The sequence below is a fragment of the Oncorhynchus mykiss genome, chromosome 13 (genome assembly GCF_013265735.2).
Source record: "Oncorhynchus mykiss isolate Arlee chromosome 13, USDA_OmykA_1.1, whole genome shotgun sequence".
Taxonomy (NCBI): domain Eukaryota; kingdom Metazoa; phylum Chordata; class Actinopteri; order Salmoniformes; family Salmonidae; genus Oncorhynchus; species Oncorhynchus mykiss.
The window spans coordinates 20,652,590-20,670,537 of NC_048577.1; the positions used below are offsets into that span (position 1 = coordinate 20,652,590).

At 44.7% G+C, this 17,948-nt stretch overlaps 1 protein-coding gene across 2 annotated transcripts; it reads left to right on the forward strand.

Moving 5' to 3' along the window:
* The first annotated feature begins 3,968 nt into the window (after positions 1 to 3,968).
* Positions 3,969 to 9,049, forward strand: LOC110485896 (keratin, type I cytoskeletal 13-like). Of its 2 annotated transcripts, XM_036940570.1 has the most exons (7): positions 3,976 to 4,575; positions 5,123 to 5,205; positions 6,916 to 7,072; positions 7,288 to 7,449; positions 7,583 to 7,708; positions 8,023 to 8,243; positions 8,468 to 9,049. In XM_036940570.1, exons 1-7 carry the CDS (start codon positions 4,030 to 4,032, stop codon positions 8,610 to 8,612), a joined length of 1,440 nt encoding a protein of 479 aa, XP_036796465.1. In that variant the 5' UTR covers positions 3,976 to 4,029; the 3' UTR covers positions 8,613 to 9,049. The 2 variants fall into 2 exon arrangements, with proteins under 2 accessions (XP_036796466.1, XP_036796465.1); XM_036940571.1 differs by lacking the exons at positions 8,023 to 8,243; positions 8,468 to 9,049 and adding an exon at positions 7,848 to 7,914 and having other exon boundaries at positions 3,969 to 4,575; positions 7,583 to 7,752.
* The last annotated feature ends 8,899 nt before the right edge of the window (positions 9,050 to 17,948 follow it).

Genomic DNA, 17,948 nt, shown 5'->3' on the forward strand with positions numbered 1-17,948 from the left:
GCAGTAGTTTGTGTCGGGGGGCTAGGGTCAGTCTGTTATATCTGGAGTACTTCTCATGTCTTATCTGTTGTCCTGTGTGAATTTAAGTATGCCCTCTAATTCTCTCTTTCTCTCTTTCTTTCTCTCTCTCGGAGGACCTGAGCCCTAGGACCATGCCTCAGGACTACATGGCATGATGACTCCTTGCTGTCCCCAGTCCACCTGGCCATGCTGCTGCTCCAGTTTCAACTGTTCTGCCTGCGGCTATGGAACACTGACTTGTTCACCGGACGTGCTATCTGTCCCAGACCTGCTGTTTTCAACTCTCTAGAGACAGCAGGAGCGGTAGAGATACTCTTAATGATCGGCTATGAAAAGTCAACTGAAATTTACTCCTGAGGTGCTGACTTGTTGCACCCTCAACAACTACTGTGATTATTATTTGACCATGCTGGTTATTTATGAATATTTGAACATCTTGGCCATGTTCTGTTATAATCTCCACCCGGCACAGCCAGAAGAGTACTGGCAACCCCTCATAGCCTGGTTCCTCTCGAGGTTTCTTCCTAGGTTTTGGCCTTTCTAGGGAGTTTTTCCTAGCAACCGTGCTTCTACACCTGCATTGCCTTCTGTTTGGGGTTTTAGGCTGGGCTTCTGTACAGCACTTTGAGATATCAGCTGATGTAAGAAGGGCTATATAAATAAACTTGATTTGATTATCACAATCTATGCATGCAACCACTCACTTACATTACTGACTACACACACCATTGTTACTTGTTTATAGTTTACTTTAGCTAACTTTTCCCTGTAAATCGTGGGAAAACTCTTTCCACACAGAGACTGTTGATTTTTGTTTGTCTTGTTAGTTTTGGCAAATCTCAACACTAATCATCTATGCCTGCAACCACTCACTTACACTACTGACTACACACACACCATTGTTACTTGTTTATAGTTTACTTTAGTTAATAAATGTTTTTTTTATTCCTTGATCTCTGCGTTGGCACCCTTCTTGTTACTGGCGATGAGCTGGTTTGTGACATAAGCAGTAGATACATTTCCTTCAAATTTAGCTATTTTGTGTAGACAACCCAACACAATTCAATATAATTTTTGTAATACAATAGCCTAAAGTGAAGGCTCTTACAAACTTTTGTAACAGTTCAACCTTAAAATGAGTAAAACATCCATAGCAGTTGTTTTCGCGCTGCCAGAGGTGGAACTGCGTTTGCTCTGTCAAAGCCAAAGCAGCTCTTGGCATTATACCTAAAGCAGACATTGAATTTGGCTACAGGGAGTCCCAGTAATATAAATCAAATGCAGCCTTGTTTACAAGTTCAATAGCTGGAATATGAGCAGGGCCAGCTCCAGGCATAAGCGACGTAAGCCACATTTGGGGCCCTCTGACCAACTGTGAAAATTTGTGTTTTCCTGTTCACCTCATGGCTAAATGTGTATAACTGCAGAAAATGTTTCTCTCCACTGTCAAGAAGGGGGCACTAAACGTTTTGCCTGCTTGATGGGGGGCCCCCCCAACCAAATCTCGCTTAGAGCCAACTCTGAATGTGAGATGTAATCTACACCTCGATTAGGATGATAAAAATCTTCATTTTGTAGAAAGATTTTTCAATTTGAGCCTAATTCTTTCTATATAGCCTATATTTTGGACTTTGCTTTAAATGGGAAATCTGTCGCCGTCAATTGAGCTTACTGAAAACTGCACAAAAACCATAATGCATTTGGCTATATTTTATTGTTATTATTTTTTTTGTTGAATTTTACCCCTTTTTCGTAGTATCCAATTGTTGTAGTAGCTACTATCTTGTCTCATCACTACAACTCCCGTACGGGCTCGGGAGAGACGAAGGTTGAAAGTCATGCGTCCTCCGATACATAACCAACCAAGCCGCTGCTTCTTTAACACAGCGCACATCCAACCAGGCGCACCAATGCGCCAGAGGAAACACCGTGCACCTGGCCACCTTGGCTAGCGTACACTGCACCCAGCCCGCCACAGGAGTCGCTGGTGCGCAATGAGACAAGGACACCCCTACCGACCAAGCCCTCCCTAACCCGGGCGACGCTAGGCCAATTGTGCGTCGCCCCACGGACCTCCCGGTCGCGGCCGGTTACGACAGAGCCTGGGCGCGAACCCAGGACTCTGATGGCACAGCTGGCGCTGCAATACAGCGCCCTTAACCACTGCGCCACCCGGGAGGCCCGCATTTGGCTATATTGATGTTCTGAATAAGAAACTATAATTGCTCATTTTACAATATTACAACATATTTGGTAGGAAGAATAACATCAAATATGGCTTGGATTAGATTTTTTTCATAATTATTATCATGACATTGCATACCCAACATTACATGTCATGTTAAACTAAGTAAAATTGTAGGAACTTAGCTTTAAAACAGAAATGTCAGGGCCAAATTTCTGGTCCTAGTCCACCCCTGCTTGCACAATGTACTTTTAATGAAATCTCAACTGCAATTCAGCTCATTTGGTTGTACTATTCATTAGATGAAGAACAATGATAACACATACCGTTGTACAGAAAAACACTCTGTCATCGTTTTCTCATTTGAACTTTGTTCTAAATGTTTGAAAAGGCAGTTCCATTGGAATTTGGTTGTGTTTTTGGATGGATGAAAGCATAGTGATAACACATTGGGAATTCAACAAACTTTTGGATGTCTTTTTGAATGGGTGAATGTAGGTTAAATTCTCATTGATCAACATCTCAATCAAAAATCCCCCAATTGTCCATGTTGAAATGACGTGGTGTGCCCAGTATGATGTCACTGCAACATACATGTTAATAATATGTTAGCTATGGTGACAATTTACCTACAAAGGTTAAATATGACATTTTTATTACATATTCCACCAATGCCACTATAATCCACTTTACCACAAATTATTAACATGTGGACATAAATTATGCAATGCTCTTTAACCAAATACAAAGAAACCTTTTCACATACTAAATGTGAGACTCAAATGGTAACCTCTGGAGCATGATAAAGAAAAATCTGCAGGAAATGCTCTGGTGATATGGCAATATACAAACAAGTGACAGCTTGTTCTGCAGATGCCAAGTTCCCTGCCAAGGTGTTAAGGGAAAAGAACAGCACTATAATCCCATCTGAGGTGAGTTTTCCTGGGGTACGATGCCCGGAGTAATGACTCATCCCATAGGGGCTATAAAGTGGTACTTTTATCTACAGACTCTTACAATAGATTGAACATGCATAAAGTTGAGTGAAACTTAAAACAATGGTACCTGACCCTGTGCATAAAATCCGAAAAACTACCAAGGAACAATGGACTGTTGCGTTCAATGAAAAGGACAGGAGATGTTCTTGCGAGATATCAGTGTGTGAGACAAAGACAGGTCTGTTCGGGGAGAATGTTGTCTGGGTGTCAAGCGAAAGATCATCTTGTACCGTGAAGTTTCTTTGCAACTTGTTGTCTTAGTAACATAACAGGTTCAGGTAAATAGCCATTCAGTGTGACATGGCAAAGCTCACCTGTCAAAGTTAAACTGTGTGTGTTGACTGACTGACTGACCTACCTGGGGATAATAGAAGCAGGTTTGTCTATGCTTTCAACCAGACGCTATTATGGGGGAGGAAATCCATCTGTTTATGGCTGTGTGCAATTTTATATGTTTGTGCAGGCAGACACCATCTATAGAGTGAGATGGAGGAGGGTGGAGTTGCACGACAATGGTATATTTTCAAAATTCACACCAAGTACATATCTATCTATCCTCTTCCATCTCCTTCTGCATGCTAGCATCTGCCCGCAGGGTGTCAAAGTGGGTGGAGGAGCCCTGCCCTGCCCTGCCCTACATGAGGTAATACCTCCCTGTATTCCTCCCTTCTCTACTCCTTCCTTCTGCATCCCCCACCGGTGTCCTCCTCCCAACCTCCCTCCCACCTTAAGCCCTGTGCAGCATAAAAAGGGAACAGTGGCTGGGCAGTGCACCACATTCTCTCTCCTCTTCATCCCAGGCAGGCAGACTCCTTCTCAGCAGCCATGTCCTTCTCCAGATCTAGCATGTCCTACAGCAGCAGCAGTGGTGGAGGTGGAGGTGGCACCATGTCCATGAGGTCTGGAGGTGGAGGTGGAATGGGTATGGGCTCCTCACGCTTCTCCTCGATGGGTGGTGGTGGTGGTGGAGGAGGCCGCGTCACTGCCATGAGGGCCGGCAGTGTGTATGGAGGTGCAGGAGGCTCTGGGGTGCGCATCTCTAGCTCCTCGTTTGGTTCCGGCGGAGGAGGTGGTGGTGGCGGTTATGGTTTCGGAATGGGAGGGGGTGGCGGCGGAGGTGGCGGTTATGGTTTCGGCATGGGAGGGGGTGGTGGTGGCGGTGGAGCCGACCTCCATGTGTCGGCCAACGAGAAGGCCACAATGCAGAACCTGAACGACCGTCTGTCCAACTACTTGGAGAAGGTGCGCTCTCTGGAGGCGGCCAACGCCGAGCTGGAGCTGAAGATCCGTCAGTTCATGGAGAGCAAGACGTCCCCCAGCGCTCGCGACTACTCTCGCTTCCACGCTACTATCGCCGACCTGCAGGACAAGGTACGTGACATGTCTCCTTGATAGCAAAAGCACTAAATAATAATCTCAGCATGTCAAAACATGATAATGTCTGCAGAGTGACAATGTCATGCTTTGTTAGAGAGTACAGATACATGTTACACATGTCATCAGCTTGTTTTCCAAGTTACTAAGCGTGACATGAATATGATTTGCTAAATGCTAAATGATACACATTTGTTATAATTGATTCAACCAAGATATTGCACCAAAGATAGATGCAAAGACAGTATGCATATTTGCAGCTGAAGCATCGACAATATAGCAGATCATTGAAGCCAATCATACCTGTCTGTTAAGAGCCCCTAGGCGATTGCGAAAGGTGCCATTTGTTTCTTTGTGTCATGTTTTACAATGTTCACAAAGACAAAAGGTTCCCTGTAATGCTTCTATGGGCTATTATTTACAGTGCAGCTGAAACTCAGAACTCAATGATTACAGTGTGGTATCACAGTTTGTGTGTACTGCATTAGTGTGAAATTCCATGCATGCCCCATCCTGAAATGTTTTGCCATCCTCCACCTCTCAGATCCAGGCTGCCACTTGCTTGAATGGGAGCATCTATCTAAACATCGACAATGCAAAGCTCGCTGCAGACGACTTCAGAACCAAGTAAGTATATCAAACACCATCCACAGATACAGTACACTGCTGGTGCATTCCATATACCAAATGGAATAAGCCCAAATCTGTAAAAACCCTCATACTGCTTTTTATTTAATTTTGTGTTGAATCTATAAAAATGGAAGCCACTGATTACCCTTCACCTCCACAGTGTCGTGCCGTGGGCCTGGGGCCTGGGCCTTCAGCGAGGTCCTACACAGTCCCACCCGAATTAATCCACCTCTTATTACCATCATTATGATGCCATGGCTCTAGACACTATACATTTAGACAGAAACACAGTATAACCAGGCGTTGCGTCCCCTTGAAATTGACATTTTTCTTCAGAGAATTGCTGGAGAAGAGTACAATACAGTACAGTTCAACTAATAGGCAAGAACATAGTCGAGTGCAACAGAGTTATATTAATATTCTTCTTCTATCCATTTCTGATCCACAAACTTTGAGCTTTAAGTTTCCCCCCAAAAATACAGTTCCTGTTTACCCAAAAACATGACACACTCAACGAGTCTTTTCAATATTTCCCTATTTTTCTTCACCTTTTCATTGTGCAGCTCCGTTGCCCTGCGCGCTTGTTCGTTGAGCTGTAGATCCACTCGGGTGTCCCCAAAGGTTTTCAAAAGCACCATTGCTTGTAAGTGGCCAGCCGTACTTTGGTGTCTCATTGCTGCCTTGGTTAGACAACTCAAGTTTGCAAAGCCAGTGTGGCTTCAAACACCAAATCGATCACTTGCAAATGATAGGCATTCCCAGCAGTACAGTTTGCAGTGTTTCTCGGAGCCTGTGAGCCATTGATCGCGCTCGTAGTTGGAACTTTGAAAGTGGTGAACGAACCCCTTTCCCGCCTGTGACAGGCTTTGTAGCGTCGGCGTCGGGCGACCTCTCCTTACAATGTCTAACTTTTCTTGAAAAGTTTGTCTTGAGAATGGCGTTATAATTGTATCCTCGACCAAATCGATATCTTCTCCTCCTTCCGCCATGGTGGGTTGAAAAACAGCTTAGTAGTACGAGAATTAATTTGTTTATCAAATTCAGTTTCCTAGTTCTGAGGTTCTGCATAGACCTGCCCATAGGACCTGCCTCTCAATATTGGTAATCCAATCAAAAGACGTGCACGCACTACGCCTGCTAGCTGGCTCCTGTGTAACACTAGAGCCAGCCAGCAGGCGTACAATAGCCAACTCTAAAGCTGATTGGTTGACACTAAATTTTCATTTCATTTCACTTTAAGCTACAAGCGCCCGCACTGTTGATTCTGAAGGCCTGAGGGCAGATTTTAGACCCCTGGCAACACATGATGGCTGAATATTATTGGATAAAAGATCTAACATAAAGACCAGCCCTCCAAATCTCAACCTGGGGCTGGAAGCAGTGCAACCAAGAGGAAAGCTATGAAATGAAGAGTATAATTCTTACTCTGGGGAATAATTTAATACATATTTGTGGGAAAATATATTTAAAAATATATATATATTCTGATGATGTTTAGGCCAGCAGAGAAGGCCTTGCTGGCCCTGACGGCCCACCACTGCACGTCCACAATAACCACACCCTCCCAACAGACATATCAGAAGCCTGGTGTTACTTTCTGTTATTTTCCCAAACTAAATGGAATACTAGAATCTATAACCCCCCTGCTATTCCCACAGAGGAACACATTCCGGCAATTCTTTGACCTAAGCTCTCTCTGTCTCTCAGGTATGAGAACGAGCTGGCCATGCGTCAGTCAGTGGAGGCGGACATCGCCGGGATGAAGAGGATGCTGGACGAGATGACCATGGCCAGATCTGACCTGGAGATGCAGATCGAGGGGCTGAAGGAGGAGCTCATCTATCTCAAGAAGAACCATGAGGAGGTGGGTGTGGGCTGATGGGACATATCCATACAGTCCCTTAATGTATTCTATTGACCATGTCAACCTGCTATGGGTCTCCACTAGACCACCACTGCTGGCTTTCAAGCACATCTGTATCAAGCAATGGTGTTCAAATGTATAATGAAGACAGAGGGCAGCTCAAGTTGTTACCATCAGCAGAGGTTAGTCACTCACCCCTATGTGTTTCTCCACAGGAGCTACTGGCCATGAGGACACAGATGACTGGACAGATCAACGTGGAGGTGGACGCAGCACCACAGCAGGACCTGTCCAGAGTCATGGCTGAGATCCGTGAGCAGTACGAGTCCGTTAGTGCCAAGAACCAGCGCGATCTGGAGTCCTGGTTCCAGACCAAGGTAGAACCTCTAGAACCACTAAACTGTGTTCATGGTGTAGATGTTCCTTTACTTCTAGTTTGTAACGTTGTCACATTCTATCATGAGCTGAAATGTTGGTTTGTTCCTGTGATGATTGACCATTGATTTACAGACAGAGACGTTGAACAAGGAGGTGGCATCCAGCACAGAGGTTCTCCAGACCTCCAAGTCAGAGATCTCAGAGATCCGTCGCACACTGCAGGGCTTGGAAATCGAACTGCAGTCCCAGCTCAGCATGGTGAGACGTAATTACAAACTTCTGACCAAGGACCACAGTTTAGGGGACATTACCAACACAACTTTCTATAACTTTCTTCAATAATCAACAATTGACTCTCACCATTTTCTACCATCCCTCAAGTATCTCACTTTCACCTGGTCTCTAACACAAGTTGTTATAGCCAGGCACCACTCCATTACTATAGCTAACCTCTACCTACCTACACATTCAATTTCTAGAGCTAACTTTTTCAGTATGACTTTAAACATTTCAAAACCCCAACCAACTCCCACAGTTTTTGACCCATCATCTCTATCCTTCCCGGCCAATAGAAAGGCTCCCTGGAGAACACGCTGGCGGAGACGGAGGGCCGTTACTCCATGCAGTTGGGACGCCTCCAGAACCAAGTGACCAGTCTGGAGGAGCAGCTGGTGTCTCTCCGCAGCGACATGGAACGCCAGGGCCAGGAGTACAAGATGCTGCTGGACATCAAGACACGCCTGGAGATGGAGATCGCTGAGTACAGGAGGCTGCTGGACGGAGAGGCTAGCGGGTAAGGCAGGATGGGAAGAGGGGTGACAAGGGTCCTTGAAACAAGTGAAAATTAATGAATGTTTCCTTCAACATTTAACTTTATAAACAATGTTCTTTTGAAGTTGACCTTAATATGAGCCAGTGTTACTTTTGACATGAATCTACTGGTGTTTGACCTTTAATAGATACTTATTATGATCATAGATGCTAACTATGCTAACCATGGGTTTCCCTTCCTCACAGCCTCGGCCTCAGCTCCTCGAAATCTGTCCACAGCTCCTCCAGCTCCGGCCCCAGGTCCTCCACCAAAGGCAAGGTGGTGATCGTCACAGAGGAAATGGTGGACGGCAAGGTCGTTTCCTCAAGTGGAACCAAACACACCACATAAGGTCCCACACATGCAGCGAGCACTGCAGCAAGCAACGGGTTAACCCCATAGAAATATAATTACTTGAATGGGTATATGAAATGAGAGGCCAGCACATAGAATATTGCTGTTCCCCAGTGCTTTATTCATGCAACCTGAAATACAACGTTTCAATTTATAAAAAGTATTTGACAGATAAATAACATTGTTTGTTGAGGCCAGCTCCGGTTAACTCTAGTTTAAGATGTGCATACCATCCTCCTATTATTTCTAGAATGGCTAAAACCCCTCAGAAACCCATCATGGATCATTGACTTGAATGGGGATATATTTTCTGGTAATTCTATTTCTATGGTTAACAACTCCAGAACAACACATTCTACTACATCTGGATGGAACACCAAAAACAGACCCCATTGTTAATGTAATAAAGATGCTCTGACTTGCTGACACCATCATTCTGTCTTCTGTGTCTTTCAACTTTATTTATCTGATCTGGCGTGCTCCCAAACATCTGACAATCACATAGGTTGTTATCTTTTGCACATGAGGCCAAATCTATGGTCTTGAGAAAGTACATGTGTCATTATGATCTTGAATAGTGTAATAATGACAATCACTTGTACTGAGTTTAATACTTGGCAATAAATGTATTAACGCTGACAGTCGAAATTTGGATTCAAGGTGTCAGCAAAATTATACAATTCAATCTCTATTAATCAAACTCCAAAAATGTTAAGCATTCGATTCAGAGTTATGTACTGCATGGGGGTGTTTCTGGAGTCAGCTGTAGAGCTGTACACCATGTTTTGGTTGAAAGATGAAAACAATGATGAAAACAATTCATTTGAAATGAGAACACAAATTGTATCTGCTATGACATCCATACTCAGACGTTCTTATAGTCTGTCTATGATAAAGCAGGAATATCTCTCAAACAAGTAAAACCACACAGTCCATTCTCCTTCAACCACATAATCTTTATTGATAGTTGTGTTGACAAATGATTACTTGACATTCTGGGTTGTCTCTCATCACTACCATGTAGGTTTATGTAAAGGGGTCAGGAGTCAGATCTGAATAATAAATAACTCTGGCTAAACCAGGTCTGGGCAAATTCTTCCATGGAGGGCCACATTAGAATATATTTTTGCCTTTGCGGGCCAGAATCATATTACAGGATTATACATCATGTGTATGACTGTGTTGACAGATATATCTACTGTAAATCACGTCCAGATATGCTACTTATTTGACTTTTTTAACATGCACAGAAATAAACCACAACCATGTTCTCCTATTGGTAGGTATTTCCATTATTAAACATGCAATGAACTACAGGGAAGAAAAAGTACACTATGCATTCAGCACCACGGACAGAACTCTTGTTAAAGGGTATGCACAATAACAAAAGAAAGAGAGCTCAACATTACCTTTAAACTACTCAATCAGTGTGAGGAGGGAAGTCTCTGATGGGCATTGACTAGAGCAGTGAAGTCAGGTATAGTTTCTGACGTCTCTATGCGTAGGATTGCTGAGAGGTGAGAGTCAGCAAGAGATGATCTGTGCCTTGACTTGTTGTATTTTTTCACTGAAAATGTCTGGTCACCTACACTACTGTTGAAAAGTTTGGGGTCACTTAGAAATGTCCTTGTTTTTGAAAGAAAAGCTATTTTTTTTGTCCATTAAATAACATCAAATTGAGCTAACATAATTGCAAAAGGGTTTACTAATGATCAATTAGCCTGTAAAAAATGATAAACTTGGATTAGTTAACACAACGTGCCATTGGAACACAGGAGTGATGGTTGCTGATAATGAGCCTCTGTACGCCTATGTAGATATTCCATAAAAAATCTGCCATTTCCAGCTACACTTGTCATTTACAACATTAACAATGTCGACACTGTATTTCTGATGAATTTGATGTTATTTTAATGGACAAAAAATGTGCTTTTCTTTCAAAAACAAGGACATTTCTAAGTGACCCCAAACTTTTCAACAGTAGTGTACGTAGGCTGACCCAAACAGTACAAACATCTTCTGAGTATGACTCCTAATCTTTGGAAAGTTCTGTTCATCAATAGATGCATAGAACCTCGTCAGTGACATTGTTTTTAATAGTTCTCCAATCACTGCACCAGACTGAAGATCGATAAACTCAAGTTACAGGTCAGTGGGAGCGTTATCCACATTGAAGGTGAAAGGAGAGGAAACCAACAGCATGTCATTTTCCAACACTTTGAAATCCTCAAAACGACAAGAAAACTCACCATTCAAAGCAAGCAGCAGTGGTGTATACTTCTCCCACTGGTCATCTGATAGGGAACAGACTAGCAGTGTCGGAAGGTGGGTGAGATTGTTGGCTTCTACTTGACGGGTCAGGAGGAGTAATTTTCCCTTGAAGGTTTTGACAAGGCTGTACATCTAATGTGCAAAAAGACCCTTCCTTCCCTTGTAGTTTGGAATTCAGTTCATTCATGAGGGCCATGATGTCCACAGTGAAGGCAAAATTAGCCATCCTTTCTTTATCTTTAGGTGATGTCACATCTGTTCCTGCAATGCCCTCTACTTCTCATCCTGTGTCTCCTTGACCTGCCGCCACTCCCCCAGTACTCTCTCTCTCTCTCTCTCTCTCTCTCTCTCTGTGCGTGTGTGATTGTGTGGGTGGAGACAGGTGTGCTGGAGTCAGAGCAGATCCCACCAGCTGCAACCTGTTCCATAATCAAGACCTCTACAAATACTCAGTCCTGCCACTTCCACGCTGCTAGATCGTAATCTCTGCTCAGTCAGTCTACGGTTCTAGCCGTTTGTTTCTATTTAGATCCTGTTGTGCCTGTTTTCCTTGCCTGATGCTGTTTTGTTCTCCGCTACAGTTCCGCCAGCTCTGACTCTGGTCCCTGTCTCCAGTCCAATGTCTCATCATCCTGCTACTCTGTCCTGGATTCCCCTCCGGACCTGCTTACCCTGTCCCAACACCTCTCGCTCCAGCCTCAGCCTCTACACCTGGTTTCCTTCAACCTGCCCAAGCTTCCCCTGACCTGCACTCCATCTTCCCCCTGTGTTTCAATAAATACATTGGTTACTTCATCCCAGTCTCCTCATCTGAGTCTGCTCTTGGGTTTCCCTGTTCCACACCGCGTAACAGTTCCACATATTTTCCTTTCATTTGCTAAAACTCAGCAATCTCCGACTTCAGGTCCCACACCCTTTTAAGCACCTTCCCCAAACTCAGCCATCTCACATGTGTGTGGTAGGGTAGATCTGCATGACCCGACTCTGTCTATTCCAACAGTGAGACAAACTATTGATGTTTACCACTTTAGTGACTGTTTGGGCACCCATCAGTGGTCACACGGGTAACTTTTCAAAAATCAGTCCCAGCTTTGCCACACACTTATCCTCCTCCAATAAATATTTATCTGTGGTTGTGCTCTTCATTGACTGCACTGAAGCAAGCCCCTCTGTAATTTCAAAGTCTGGGGTTATGGCTCGTAAGAATATCAACAACTGCAGAGTCAAGTAAACATTATTTCATGAATTTGCCCTCAGCGAAATAATTGCTTTGTTTATTAATTTTGTGGGATAGTACATAGCTAGCTCTTGCAATTCCGTCGTTTGCAGAATGCAGTTTTGTGAAAAGTCCTTGCTGCTTTTGCAACTGAGAAAGAAACTTTCTTGCCCTCTGCTCTGAAGACATATTCCTATTTTTCTGCATGCTTCGTCTTGAAGTGTCGGGACAAGTTGTAGTCTTTCAAGACACACTAAGAACACAGCTTTCCCTGATACCTCAATAAAGAAATATTTTGATGTTCATTGGATGCTATAGGTGTCATGGAGGGCAGGTAGTTTGCCCCGGGGACCCTCTGGAGATCCTTGCGGTTGAGGGCAGTGCAGTTGCCGTACCAGGCTGTGATACAGCCCAACAGGATGCTCTCGATTGTGCACCTGTAAAAGTTTGTTTTGGGTGACAAGCCAAATTTCTTCAGCCTTCTGAGGTTCACCACTCTGTCTGTGTGGGTGGACCATTTCCGTTTGTCTGTGATGTGTATGCAGAGGAACTTAAAACGTTCCACCTTCTCCACTGCTGTCCCTTCGATGTGGATGTGGAGGTGCGCCCTCTGCTGTTTCCTGAAGTTCACGATCATCTCCTTTGTTTTATTGAAGTTGAGGGAGAGGTTGTTTTCCTGACACCACACTCCGAGTGCCCTCAACTCCTCCCTGTAGGCCGTCTCATTGTTGTTGGTAATCAAGCCCACTACTGTTGTGTCGTCTGCAAACTTGATGATTGAGTTGGAGGCATGCATAACCACGCAGTTGTGAGTGAACAGAGAGTACAGGAGAGGGCTGAGCATGCACCCTTGTGGGGCCCCAGTGTTGAGGGTCAGCAAAGTGGTGATGTTGTTTCTTATCTTCACCACCTGGGGGCAGCCAGTCAGAAAGTCCAGGACCCAATTTCACAGGGCGGATTTGAGACCCAGGGACTCCAGCTTGATGATGAGCATGGAGGGTACTATGGTGTTGAATACTGAGCTGTAGTCAATAAACAGCATTCTTACATAGGTATTCCTTTTGTCCAGATGGGATAGGGAAGTGTGCAGTGTGATGGCAATTGCATTGACTGTTGACCTGTTGGGCGATATGCAAACTGAAGTGGGTCTAGGGTAGCCGGTAAGGTGGAGGTGATATGATCCTTGGCTAGTCTCTCAAAGCACTTCATGATGACAGAAGTGAGTGCTACGGGGTGGGATTCATTTAGTTTAGTTATCTTTGCCTTCTTGGGTAAAGGAACAATGGTAGCCATCTTGAAGAATGTGGGGACAACAGACTGAGATGGGGACAACAGACTGAGATAGGGAGTGATTGAATATGTCCGTAAACACACCAGCCAGCTGTTCTGTGCATGCTTTGAGGATGCGGCTAGGGATGCCATCTGGGCTTGCAGCTTGAGAGGGTTAACACAATTAAATGTTTTACTCACGTTAGCCACGGAGGAGGGGGGGCGCAGTCCTGGTTATCCGGCCACAATGGTGGCACTGTATTATCCTCAAAGTGGGCAAAGAAGGTGTTTAGTTTGTCTGGAAGCATAACGTCGGTGTCCGAGACGTGGCTGGAATTATTTTTTGTAGTCCGTTATTTCCTGTAGACCCTGCCACATACGTCTCGTGTCTGAGCCGTTGAATTGCGACTCCACATTGTCACTGTACTGGCATTTCGCTTGTTTGACTGCCTTGCAGAGGGAATAGCTACACTGTATATATTCAGACATATTCCCAGACTTCTTTCCATTGTTAAATGCGGTGGATTGCTCTTTCAGTTTTGCGCAAATTCCGCCATCCATCCACGGTTTCTGGTTAGGGTAGGTTTTGATTGTCACAGTGGGTACCACATCTCCAATGCACTTCTTTATAAACTCACTCACCGAGTCAGCGTATAGGTCAATGTTGTTCTCTGAGGCTGACCAGAACATATTCCAGTCCGCGTGATCAAAACAATCTTGAAGCGTGGCATCCGATTTGTCGGACCAGCATTGAATGGTTCTCGTCACTGGTACATCTATAAGGCAGAAGGAGCAAGATGGTGTCGTGGTCGGATTTGCCAAAGGGAGAGAGGGGGAGGGCTTTGTATGCATCGCGGAAGTTAGAGTAGCAGTGGTCGAGGGTATTGCGCATGCGCGTAGCACAATCAATATGCTGGAAGAATTTAGGTAGACTTGTTTTCAAATTTGCTTTGTTAACATCCCCAGCTACAATAAATGCAGCCTCAGGATATATGGATTCCAGTTTGCATATAGTCCAGTGAAGTTCCTTGAGGGCCATCTTGGTGTCTGTTTGAGGGGGAACGTACACAGCTGTGATTTTAACTGATGAGAATTCTCTTGGTAGGTAAAATGGCCGGCACTTGATAGTAGGGAATTCTAGACCGGATGAGCTGAAGGACTTGAGTTCCTGTATGTTGCTATGACTACACCATGAGTCGTTAATCATAAAGCACACACCTCCGCCCTTCCTTTTCCCAGAGATGTGTTTATCTCTGTCGGCGCGATGCATGGAGAAGCTTGTTGGCTGAACCGATTCCAACAACATATCCCAAAAGAGCCATGTTTCCGTGAAACAGAGAATGTTACAATCTCTGGAAGACAACCCTTGAATTTCGTCTACCTTGTTGTCAAGAGACTGGACATTGCTTAGTAGTGTACTCTGGAGCTGTGTGCGATGTGCACGTCTACGGAGCCTCGCCAGGTGACCCCTTCCGCGAAGTCGATGTTTTGGATTGCCTACTGGAATTAGCTCCATTGTCCTGGGTGGTGGACCGAACAGAGGATCCGCTTCGGGAAGTCGTATTCCTGGTCGTAATGTTAGTAAGTTGACGTTGCTCTTATATCCAATAGTTCTTCCCGGCTGTATGTAATAAGACTTACGATTTCCTGGGGTAACAATGTAAGAAATAATACATAAAAAAACTAAATACTGCATAGTTTCCTAAGAACTTGAAGCGAGGCAACCATCTCTGTCGGTGCCATGCGGTAAGTACTATGTACAACTGTGAAGTGTGTGTCAGCCTGTCAGTTGTTGTCTGTCCTCGTGCAGTTGTTATTTATATGTGCCTTCAAAATAAATGTCCCTTAAGCGGTGGGATTTAAATCATTACACAAAGGCGAGTATTCAATGAGCTTTTAATTTGAATAACAAATACGATTTAAAAATGTTACTATCGCAAATTCTTTATGTGATTCTCATCGACGGAGCTGTAGTGGAGCAGGTTGAGAGCTTCAAGTTCCTTGGTGTCCACATCACCAACAAACTATCATGGTCCAAACACACTAAGACAGTCGTGAAGAGGGCACGGCAAAACCTATTCCTGAACAGATTCGGCATGGGTCCTCAGATCCTCAGCAGGTTCTACAGCTGCACCATCAAGAGCATCCTGACTGGTTGCATCACTGCCTGCTATGGCAACTGCTTTGCCTCAGACCTCTTCAGGCAGAAATTTGCATCCTGTAGCTCCAACTCCAAAAAGTTCTGGGACACTGTGAAGTCCATGGAGAACAAGAGCACCTCCTCCCAGCTGCCCGCTGCACTGAGGCTAGGTAGCCTCTCCAGGTTCTCCTTTACCCAAATCCAGATAGCAGATGTTCTGAAAGAGCTGCAAAACCTGGACCCGTACAAATCAGCTGGGCTTGACAATCTGGACCCTCTATTTTTGAAACTATCCGCCGCCATTGTCGCAACCCCTATTACCAGCCTGTTCAACCTCTCCTTCATATCGTCTGAGATCCCCAAGGATTGGAAAGCTGCCGCAGTCATCCCCCTCTTCAAAGGGGGAGACACCCTGGACCCAAACTGTTACAGACCTATATCCATCCTGCCCTGCCTATCTAAGGTCTTCGAAAGCCAAGTCAACAAACAGGTCACTGACCATCTCAAATCCCACCGTAACTTCTCCGCTGTGCAATCTGGTTTCCGAGCCGGTCACGGGTGCACCTCAGCCATGCTCAAGGTACTAAACGATATCATAACCGCCATCGATAAAAGACAGTACTGTGCAGCCGTCTTCATCGACCTTGCCAAGGCTCTGTCAATCACCATATTCTTATCGGCAGACTCAGTAGCCTCGGTTTTTCTGATGACTGCCTTGCCTGGTTCACCAACTACTTTGCAGACAGAGTTCAGTGTGTCAAATCGGAGGGCATGCTGTCCGGTCCTCTGGCAGTCTCTATGGGGGTGCCACAGGGTTCAATTCTCGGGCCGACTCTTTTCTCTGTATATATCAATGATGTTGCTCTTGCTGCAGGTGATTCCTTGATCCACCTCTACGCAGACGACACCATTCTATATACTTCCGGCCCGTCCTTGGACACTGTGCTATCTAACCTCCAAACGAGCTTCAATGCCATACAACACTCCTTCCGTGGCCTCCAACTGCTCTTAAACGCTATTAAAACCAAATGCATGCTTTTCAACCGTTCGCTGCCTGCACCCGCACGCCTGACTAGCATCACCACCCTGGATGGTTCCGACCTTGCATATGTGGACATCTATAAGTACCTAGGTGTCTGGCTAGACTGTAAACTCTCCTTCCAGACTCATATCAAACATCTCCAATCGAAAATGAAATCTAGAGTCGGCTTTCTATTCCGCAACAGAAGCCTCCTTCACTCACGCCGCCAAACTTACCCTAGAAAAACTGACTATCCTACCGATCCTCGACTTCGGCGATGTCATCTACAAAATTGCTTCCAACACTCTACTCAGCAAACTGGATGCAGTTTATCACAGTGCCATCCGTTTTGTCACTAAAGCACCTTATACCACCCACCACTGCGACCTGTATGCTCTAGTTGGCTGGCCCTCGCTACATATTCGTCGCCAGACCCACTGGCTCCAGGTCATCTACAAGTCCATGCTAGGTAAAGCTCCGCCTTATCTCAGTTCACTGGTCACGATGGCAACACCCACCCGTAGCACGCGCTCCAGCAGGTGTATCTCACTGATCACCCCTAAAGCCAACACCTCATTTGGCCGCCTTTCGTTCCAGCTCTCTGCTGCCTGTGACTGGAACGAATTGCAAAAATTGTAATTATTTGCCTACCTCCTCAGGCCTTTTGCACACAATGTATATAGACACTCTTTTTTTCTACTGTGTTATTGACTTGTTAATTGTTTACTCCATGTGTAACTCTGTGTTGTCTGTTCACACTGCTATGCTTTATCTTGGCCAGGTCGCAGTTGCAAATGAGAACTTGTTCTCAACTAGCCTACCTGGTTAAATAAAGGTGAAATAAAAAAATAAAATGAAATAAAAGGCACTACAGAGGGTAGTGCGTACGGCCCAGTACATTACTGGGGCCAAGCCTCCTGCCATCCAGGAAGTCTATGCCAGGCGGTGTCAGAGGAAGGTCCTAAAAATTGTCGGACTCCAGCCACCCTAGTTATAGAGTGTTCTCTCTGCTATAGCACGGCAAGCGGTACCAGAGCGCCAATTCTAGGTCCAAAAGGCATCTTAACAGCTTTTACCTGCAAGCCATAACACTCCTGAACAGCTACCCAGACCTCTCGTTTACACTGCAGCTACTCTCTGTTTATAATCTTTGCATGGTCACTTTAACACTACCTACTTGTACATGTTCATTTTATTTTTTATTTTACATTTTTTACTTATTTTTCTTAACTTCTTAATAAGGATCCAACCCTCAACACATTAGATCTGGTAAAAGATAACAAAAAGAAAAAACATTATTTTTTTTGTATTTTATATGTACCATTTCTTTGAAATGCAAGGGAAAGTCCATAATGTATTATTCCAGCCAAGGCGCAATTTAGCTTTTGGCGACTAGATGGCAACAGTGCATTTGCA

Bases quoted from the DNA above. Each gene is read 5' to 3' on its own strand.
- LOC110485896 (XM_036940570.1), top strand. From the start codon at position 4,030: ATGTCCTTCTCCAGATCTAGCATGTCCTACAGCAGCAGCAGTGGTGGA. The intron at 5,206-6,915 runs GTAAGTATATCA...TCTGTCTCTCAG, and splicing joins GCAGACGACTTCAGAACCAA to GTATGAGAACGAGCTGGCCA. The intron at 7,073-7,287 runs GTGGGTGTGGGC...GTTTCTCCACAG, and splicing joins TCAAGAAGAACCATGAGGAG to GAGCTACTGGCCATGAGGAC.